The 9,621-nt window shown below is 55.7% G+C and overlaps 1 protein-coding gene across 1 annotated transcript in view; it reads left to right on the plus strand.

Annotated features, from left to right (window-relative positions):
- The window catches only part of KCNH2 (potassium voltage-gated channel, subfamily H (eag-related), member 2), an 11,451-nt gene extending 8,779 nt beyond the window's left edge, over positions 1–2,672 (plus strand). The window contains exons 9-11 of the mRNA XM_008565982.1: positions 103–289; positions 588–765; positions 2,114–2,672. Of these exons, the coding sequence (XP_008564204.1) occupies positions 103–289; positions 588–765; positions 2,114–2,263 (515 nt within the window). The 3' untranslated portion in view covers positions 2,264–2,672. The remainder of the gene's footprint in view (positions 1–102; positions 290–587; positions 766–2,113) is intronic.
- The last annotated feature ends 6,949 nt before the right edge of the window (positions 2,673–9,621 follow it).

Here is a 9,621-nt window from a genome sequence, read left to right on the forward strand (position 1 = left end):
AGGCGGGACAGGGGCGGGGCGACCGGGGGCGGGGCAGAGGCGGGACAGGGGCGGGGCGTCTGTCCCCCGGCCTCGCCCCAACTTCCAACTCTCTGGGTCCAGGTGCCTTCTCGGGAGTGTCCAACATTTTCAGCTTCTGGGGGGACAGTCGGGGCCGCCAGTACCAGGAGCTGCCCCGCTGCCCCGCCCCCGCCCCCAGCCTCCTCAACATCCCTCTCTCCAGCCCCGGCCGGCGGCCCCGGGGCGACGTGGAGAGCAGGCTGGACGCCCTCCAGCGGCAGCTCAACAGGTGAGGGGTCGGGCTGGGCTGGATACGGAGTACTGCGGGTTTCTGGCGTGCTGTAGGGGAAAGGGAGAGTGTCTGCTCTGTCCAGGCCTGTCTGTCTGTCCGGCAGCAGGACCCTACCTTCCGTTCAGGGCTTAGCCAGGGGCTGCCACTCCTAGAGTGGAGAGGGGATCTAGGGTGGACCGGCTGCCCTCCCCTGCCCCCCAGGGTGGTCCCAGAGTCAGTTACTGGTGTCTCCACTTCCCTGAGCATCCTCCTGCCCTGTGGCCCATCTGTATACCCTTCTTCCTTCTTGCCCAAGGCTGGAGACCCGGCTGAGTGCAGACATGGCCACCGTCCTGCAGCTGCTGCAGAGGCAGATGACACTGGTCCCCCCTGCCTACAGTGCTGTGACCACTCCAGGGCCTGTCCCCACCTCCACCTCCCCTTTGCTGCCTGCCGGCCCCATCCCCACCCTCGCCCTGGACTCGCTTTCTCAGGTAAGTTCCCGAGCCCCCTCCCCCATGGCACTCACAGCCCTGCTGCTTCTGCCCTGATTCTACCCCAAACTTATTTAGCTTCCCTTTCTTCTGGGCCCTGGGCCGTGCCTCCCTCCCACTCTCTTCCTGCCCTTCTGCCATCTCTGTACTACTAGAGGAAGGCTGCCCCAGGAGCTGTGGTCTCAAGGTCAGGCAGGAGAGCCCCCAGACCAAAGCCCCCAGGCTGCTGGGCACAGGGAACCAGCAAGTGGAGTAGCCCAGCTCCCTTAGCAGCACCCAAAAGACCAGATCTAACTGTGCTGCCTGTGTATGGTTGCAGGCCTGGCGGTGGGTACTATATGCCTGTGTGTTTAGGGGCGGGGTCCCAGGTCCTTGCTGTGACTGGCACTCCCTGTTCTGACACTCCCACCCATCTTCACTCTCAGCCCTAGCTGAGTTGCAGGGTTCTCTGGAAGGCTTCTGGCATTTCCCAGGTGCCAGGCCGAGCCCCTAGGGTAGGACTTCCTGGGCTTGCATTCCCCTCTGTGCGAAAGCTGGGCCTCAGCTGCCCCTTGTCCTCTCCTGAGTGGACAAGCATGTTCTTGGCCTCCTGCAGGACAGCTGTGTCTGGGCCACCCTGCACCAGTTTCTGAGGATCCAGGAAGGGGACTCCTCTGGCTTGAGAGGCGGCCTGGGATCTGCTTCCTACCCCCTTCCCCTGGCACTCTCTCCCCCTCCCATATGTTGGCTGCTCCTGTTTGCAGACACCAGGCCCACGTCAGCAAATGTGCCAGTCTCCCTTCACAGCCTCCCCCGCAGGGATCGCACCAGCAGGCTCTTCAGCACCCGCAAACCCCTCCCGCCTGCCCTGGCACTCTCCTGGCCTTCAGAGCCTGGCCGCCAGCCCGTCTCTGTTTCTAGGTCCCTGAGTTCTTTCTAGATTGCAGGAAGGAAACTTGTCTCTCTTTCTGTCCCAACTCGGGGACTCCTTATTCCAGGTTGGATTTGGATGCAACTGCCACGTTCCCTGGGGGAGGAAGAGGCTATGGCTTCGAATTTTCCCTGGGCCCGGGTGGGTGGGTTGGGTGGGTGGGGAGGTCCTCTGTGTCAGGTAGAAGCTCTCAGTTGCTCCCAGCTCCTCCGCTGGGCTCTTGCCCTCCTAGAGTGCATTTATCAACTTCCGATCTCCATGTCTTCCTGTGGAGGTCCCTGTCCTGCTCTGTCTGCCTTGGCACTTCCTGTCTCCCTCCCTCTGCCCATTGGACCCTCCTTTCTGTCTTCCTGTCCTCCTGTCCTCCTGACCTGACCCTGCCCATCCCCCCAACCCTGCATGGCCTCATTGCCTACTCACATTCTGTGTTCTTTGCAGGTTTCCCAGTTCATGGCGTGCGAGGAGCTTCCCCCGGGGGCCCCAGAACTCCCCCAAGACGGCCCCACTCGACGCCTCTCCCTGCCGGGCCAGCTGGGGGCCCTCACCTCCCAGCCCCTGCACAGACACGGCTCAGACCCAGGCAGTTAGTGGGGCTGCCAAGTGTGGACACACGGCTCACCCAGGGATCAGGGCACTGCCTGGGCCCCTCCCCTCGGAGGCCCTGACCAGGAGGCCCTGGCTGTGGAAGGGGAGAGGGACAAACATGAAAAAACAGCTCCTCCCCCAGCCCTTGGGACCATCTCCTCCTGCAGTCCTCTGGGCCCCCTGGGAGGGGCTGGGGCAGGGCCGGGCAGTGGACAGGGGGTCTGTGGTCCCCCCACTACCCTGAGGGCATTAGCTGGTCTAACTGCCCAGAGGCACCCGGCACTGGGCCTTAGGCACCTCAAGGACTTTTCTGCTATTTACTGCTCTTATTGTTAAGGATAATAATTAAGGATCATATGAATAATTAATGAAGATGCTGATGACTATGAATAATAAATAATTATCCTGAGGAGTCTGTGGTGGTGCTGGGTGGGTGCAGATGCCACAGCTGTGTCCTGTGTTCACATTCTGGACACGTGGGAATGTGTGCACTGGCCTGTCTGGGCAGAAAGTTGGGTCTCTGCGTGCACATGCCTGCAGGCTGCCCCGATATCCGGGTGTGGGTGTGTGCAGTGGGAGGTGCTCCCTGGGGTTGACCGGGCCATCGCAGGGCTTCCTGCTTCCCATGAGGCACTGGATTGAGGCTAGCAAAGAACCCCCAGACTGCTTTGAGTTTAGGCGTAGTCCTGATGGATGCCAGGCTTGGGGTCTAGCCCCTGAGGGCCATGTTGCTTGGCTGGGTGACATGCTGGATCCCAGAACTGACCCCACACTGACTGCTAATGTACCCACACACTTGTCCCTTTTCAGAGTTCACAGTTCCAGCTCTGCACTGATCCTAGCCTGGGACTGTATTTGGCCTGAGACTGGCCTCCACCCCTACCCCCAACTTGGCCTTGTCTTGACCCTATATGATTGGGCTCCTACACGGACCCAACTCTGAACACACTGGTTCTCTCAGCCGTGCCCAGAGCTCTCCTGGTGTCTGGCTGCAGATGGACCTCACTTGGATTACCCTGGTCACCTGTGATTCTTGATCGCAAGAGGAGCTGCCTAAAAAGGGTAGAAGTTTCCGGGGGACTCATTTCCATGATGGAGAGAACAAAGCAGACATCCTGAGGGCAGTGAAGGGTGTGTGTGTTTGTGTGTGCATGCGTGTGTGCTGCTGGGCTTGTGAGAGAGGACACACTGCCTCCGGAGGAGCAGTAGCCAGCGGGAGGAGCTGACGGGCAGGGGCAGGCTGGCTCTGGGTGAGCGTGCTGCCAGAGGCCTCCGGGGCCTCAGAGAGGTTTCTCACTTCATTCCCCCACCCCTGACCCTTTGAGGTGGGTCTCTTAACTCTGCTTTGAAGAAAAAATGTGGCTGTCCTCGCTGCCCATGACAGGTGGGAATCAGGCCAAGGGAGCAAGGACTCAGCCCAGCTCACAGAGTCCTGCAGGTGAAGCGCAGTGAGCTTCGTGGGGGCCTTTACTGCTTACAGTCAGCCACTGCCATGTCTGTCTGCTGCCCTAGGCCGAGATCCTGGGGCGCTGGCTACCCCTGAAGCCCATGAACAGAGCCACACCCTGCTGACACAGAATCCAGGTAGCCCTGCACCCACACCCACGCGCATCAACCCACCAGGAGGGCCTGTGTTGAATCCCCAAACCATGAGCAGATGTGAGCTCACACTCAGGCGTACATGCATGTACACGCATGCAAACATGTTGGTCTCTGGGCAGCCAGTGCTCAGAGCAGGTGGGAGAGAAGGGATGGAGCCTCCCCCAGCTGGGCCTGGCAGGGCCTCAGAGAGAATGGGAGAAAGATGAGATCTATGGGTCTGAGGTACATGGGCTGACAGAGAGGCCGGGCCCTGTGTGACAAGACTGTCACACGTGTGCATGAGTGTACATGCATGTACTCTTGAGTGTGAGCTTGCATCTGCTCATGGTTTGGGGGTTCAACACATGCCCTCCTGGTGGGTTGATTCGCGTGGATGTGGGTGCAGGGCTGCCTGGATTCTGTGTCAGCAGGGTGTGGCTCTGTTCATGGGCTCCAGGGGTAGCCAGCGCCCCAGGATCTTGGCCTAGGGCAGCAGACAGACATGGCAGTGGCTGACTATAAGCAGTAAAGGCCCCCGCGAAGCTCACTGCGCTTCACCTGCAGGACTCTGTGAGCTGGGCTGAGTCCCTGTTCCCTTAGCCCGGTTCATAGCACCCAGTGTGCAGGTACGGGGCTGGGGGCAGAGGAAGGAGAGGGAGAAAGAGCCTCCTTTCCCCCCATCCCCCGTCCCAGGCTTTGTATCAGGTGCGATGCTGGGTATTTCTTTTGGGCACCATGCCAGCACCGCAGTCAGCATCTTGCCACTAGGTGAGGGCACTGCCTGGGCCATGGAGGCCTAGTGTGACCTTGGTGCTGCAGGGAATGAATGTGTGTGTGCACGCCTGTGTGCACATATCTGTGGTCAGGATGGGGACTGGGCCTGGAAGAGGGGACCCTGTAAACGCTTGTCCTCAGGTGTCCCATTTCAATGGGTTAGTCTGGATGGGGAGCTGCCAGTGAGGCCTAGATGCCCTGTGTCAGGTCTCTGCCAGGAGACACCTGCTGCCACTGGAGAGTGGGTGGAGGACAGCCACAGTGGCTCCACTTACCAGGTGGTCACTACCTGCCAGACTGCAGCTAGGAAGCCACAAGAACTTTGCTGGTGGGGGCAGGGCAAGCTGCAGTGATATGGTCTGTCCTTTCCTACAGGTCTGGGCACCCAACTGTTGGGGGCTGTCATCCAGAGCTGGGGATTCTCCCAAACCAAGAGAGCAGGAAGGGTGAGGTGGGAGTGGGAGAGTCTTTGGTGGGCTGGGAAAGGAATCCATGTGGTTGCCAACACCTGGAGGAGGCCTGGATCTGAGTACAGTCGGAGGCAGGGAGCAGGAACCGCAGGGGCAGGGCCGTGCTGCCCACCCCTCTCCCCTCCTCTGCGCTCAGAGCTCTGGGAGAGAGCTGAGCGGGGCCCCAGTGGTGCATCCCAGCCACCACCCACTCGTCCAGATGCAGCTCACCCCTGCACCTGTCCTTACCCGGACTCCCATCCCTGCTCAGCCAGGCAGCAGGAGCTCTCACGTTTCACTGACAGATGACAGGAACTGATACTCATCGAGCACAGCTTTTGTAGCAAGCATTATTCCAACTGCCTGAAACCAAAGCCCAAGAGGCTGAGTGATGAGCACCCACAGCTCCTGAGGGAGGAGCTGAAATGTGAACCCCAGTGGTCTGAAGTCACAAACCTGCTGGCCTAACCCTTAGGCACACTGCTACCCTTGCTATAGGGACCGTGAGTAGAAGACCTTTGTACATTTCCAGTGCCCTCTGGTGCTGACTTCTCGAGTGGGCTTTTTGTGGCACATCTGCGATGGCCACAGCTGAGCTTGCTACCCTCCCAGGTGGCGTGCCACTAGCCTGGCCATACCTCCAGAGGCAGCCCCTGCAGCCCGGCTGTTTTCCCCATTGTCTGTTCTGCCACCTACCTGCCAATGTTGTATGAGCAGATGGATGTGAGCATGCTCAGGTCCTGAAGGCACAGATGGCCTCCTCCTCCTTGCCTGCAGGACAAAGCCCTCTGTGTCAGCTTGGCCCAGAGAGTCCTCATCTTCCATTCCAGACTCGGCTGCCCTCGTGCCTCCACTGTCGTGGGCCCCAGCTGCAGCCACACGAGCTTCCGTCCTGTTAACTGTGCTTTCTTTCTCCTTGCATCTGCCTAGTCTTTCCCTGTTCTTGTAATACAAACCCCTCCTGGTCTGAAGAAACCCTTCCGTCCTGCAAGTGCTTGCTCAGATGGCATCAGCTCCTGGGGGCTTCTCTAGGCTGCTCAGCTGGTTGAAGCCTCCTACAGCACTCTGCTCGTAGCTTTGCTATACTTTCCCACAGCCCGCCTGTTTTCTTGTCTGTCTCCTGACAAAGAAGGGCTGAGACCGACCGTCTGTGTGTCTTGTCCCACCCTGCATCTAGCAGAGTGGCGGGCACCTGATATGACCACTAGGACATCCACAGAGCCCAGATGTTTGAAGGTGTTGCACCGAGTGGAGAAATGTCTCCTGATAGAGTTGGCAGGGTGACAACTTGCTTCTGTCCCCGGAGTTCACCTTTCTCTTATGGGTCTGGCTCCTTCGGTTGTGGCTGCCCTCTCCCTTCCCACGTCCCCCAGGGAGCATGGGTCCCAGCTCTTCACTAGCAAGCATAGACACAAGTGCTTCTCTTGTCCTTTGTCTTCAGCACCACTGAGGTGGGCTGGTATTTTAAGAACACCCTGACTAAATATTCGAAAGAGAACAATGGGAGAGGTGGCAATGATAAGCCAGAGACTTGAACCAAAAGTTTAGAGACCATTCATTCATAAAACGAATGTTTGGGCCTTCCTGGGCTGCCTCAGTCTGGAGGCTCCTGGGCTCCATTCTGTTCCTCTGCTCTGAGATGCCTCTGTGGTGGAGCTGTGGAGACCACAGGCACTTTGCTGGGGGTCTTGCTCCCAGCTTCCAGTTCCCAGGTGGCCTCTGCGTGGAGGGCTGGAGTCCACCATCCTCTATGTGGCTGCTCACTTGTCCTTTGATGGTCAAGGCTGAGAGAGGTTCCACCTAGGGCTTTGCAGTTCCAGCTTCAGGTCTGCAGGACCCACTTTTTTCCTCAGATGGTGGACAGTCCCGTGGGAACTGAAACTCAGCCTCGCCTAAGGACAGTGAGACCTTACACTGTCCTACAGGAAGAAGTGTTTTGCTCGCAGGAGTCCTGGTTGTCTAACAACACCCGGACTGTAAGGGAACACACTGGGTGTGTCAGTCTCTCTCAAGTATTCAAAAAAGTTGAAATAAATTTGAAGCACAGGACCTTCCAAGGAGACTATCTTGAGGCATTTTTAGATCGTTGTCTATCATAAAAGAATGGCTAGTGTGAAAATTAATGATTTAGTAAGAGATTCAATAGTAACTATTTTCTGAAAGCTGCATTTATGCATGATATTAAGCTATAAAACTCAATTTATTTTGGTCATCTTATTACAGTACAATTTTAAATAAAGTGATTCTTGATACTTTTTTTTTTTTGGTGGAGGGCTGGTATGGGGGTCCAAACCTTTGACCTTGATGTTACAAGGCTGCATTCTAACCAACTGAGCTAACCAGCCAGCCTCTGATACTTTATTTTCTAAAAGTCCAATTATGGTTCAAGTTTTTTTTAACTTTTGTTTAAAAAAAAAAAAAAGAATGCATTCTGAGTGTTTGTGTAAATGATCGGCTTCATTATTTTATAATATCATCTTATAAGTGAGTTGGAAGTCTCCAAGAGCCATTGCTAAGAAACCAGAGCAGAAGAATTTAGCGTGACTGTCCTACCATTATTTTAAAATTAGCAATAGCATAAGGCCTGGCTGCAAAAGACTTGTATGTTCACTGGCAAGAAAATCAGTCATTAGGGAAACAGTCTGGAGAGGGCTCTCGCTGCAAGGGAACCATATGTAACGGCTTTCCTTCCCCTTTCTGCTCTACCAGGTGATGCCAGCCAGAGAATCAGGTGGCACTTGCTCAATAAGGACACCAGGCAGGTCAAATGAGGGTAGTCTCAGGGTCTCAAGCGGCCCAAGTGGAATGGAATTCTAACAGGATGGGAAAATGAACACCGAGTGCTTTATTTAATGTCTAGCTACCCTGGGCACCCCAGAATTGTGACTGTTCTGCAGGAAAGTTTGGCTTTATGTGGGGCTCTGAGTGACCGTAAAGAAGAGTACTTTTAGGGCTGGAGTGTGGGGAATGGGGATCAGGCCGAACAACAACTAGTGACATGATTTGGCTGTCCTCCACCCTCCAGCCCCCCTCCCTTGGATACTGAGAAACGGGTTGACCCCTCTCCCACATAGAGTAGGGGGTTCCCAGAACCACCCATGTCTCTGGGGAGGCCCCAGGAGTGACGCTTATGTTCTGGGCTAATTCACATGTGACTCGTCTCTCTGCAAGGTGCTGGCTCCTTAGCATGCTGTAGACTCCTGTACCTGCCACCATCTCTCGTCTGGGCCACTTTAGCTCAAGCTGCAACCCCACCCCACCCTTCCTTGTCCCAAAGCACCACTAACCAAAGGCCGTTTCATGTAACAGATGATTAATGAAGATTTTGGAAGTCATTATGAGGACAGGGGAAGTTACCTCACCACATAGCCCAGAAAACAACCTAAAAGACTACTTCAGACATTCCAGCCCTCGGTTCTTGGCCACCTCCCTATCAGCGTCTGTCTTAGTTTCTTCATGCTGCTGTAACAGAATACCTGAGACAGGGTAATTTACAAAGAAAAGTCCCGGAGGCTGCAGAGTCCAACATCAAGGCATCGGCCCCTGGCAAGGGCCTTCTTGCTGTGTCACCCCCTGGCAGAGGCAGAAGACAGAAGGGCAAGAGGGCAAGGGGGGCCGAACTTGCTTTTATAACAAGCCCACTCTTGAGTTAACTAACCCACTCCCTCGACAATGACATTAACCCATTCAAGAGGACAGAGCTAATAACCTAGTCACCTCTTGTTAGGCCCCACCTCCCAACACTGTTGCACTGGGGATTATGTCTCTAACACACAAACTTTGGGGGACACATTCAAACCTCAGCAGTGCCTTTCTCACTGCTGAAGCTCCTTGCTAGTCCTTCCAAGGCCACCAGGATGCTATCCAGATGTACATCTGACAGAACCTGGAAATGAATTAAACCATGTCCTTAGAAGGGAGAAGGGGCTGTAGTAAAGTTTTTAATTTTATTAGCAAGCATTTTCCGCATAATACTTAGTGATTCGTCATGAGGCATCTAGTTGCTGAGATGGGGAGTTAGAGAGGAGGTGGGGAGGAAGCAGAGGAAATGAGCAGAATAAGAGGCCAAGAGCCCCCAGGACGGCTGGGCAGGGTGTGGGTCCGAGGACCGGGCTGGGCTTGGTTCATGGCTCCCCTCACTGTCGTCACATAGGCAGTCCCAATAGGCACAGGAAGTGGTGCTTGATTTTAGGCCAAGTTGTTCGGCTCTGGGCTAACGGAGCTGAGGTCTTAGGAAAATCTCTTCATGAGCCAATTAGCTTCCCTCTTGCAGAGCCACAGCCTGCAGCTCCAGCCGAGGCCACCCTCTTGTAATCTTGGGCATTCGGTGAAAGGTTGGGGTCTGGAAATTGCTGATTAGAGACCCGACTCACATCAGACTGGGCTTGAGGAGGGGCTGGGGCACAGCGCTGCTCGTGGAGGACAGACTCCTCACGGTGTCCTGCGAACGTCCTGCCAACTGACTGGCAAACGTTAAATGTTCTGGGTAACTGTCAAGTTTGTGGTTCAGAAATGAATAAATGCGGAAAAGCTGTAGTGACCTTGGTAAGGAGTCAG

Source organism: Galeopterus variegatus, unplaced genomic scaffold (genome assembly GCF_000696425.1).
Source record: "Galeopterus variegatus unplaced genomic scaffold, G_variegatus-3.0.2 Scaffold216, whole genome shotgun sequence".
In the NCBI taxonomy this organism is placed as follows: domain Eukaryota; kingdom Metazoa; phylum Chordata; class Mammalia; order Dermoptera; family Cynocephalidae; genus Galeopterus; species Galeopterus variegatus.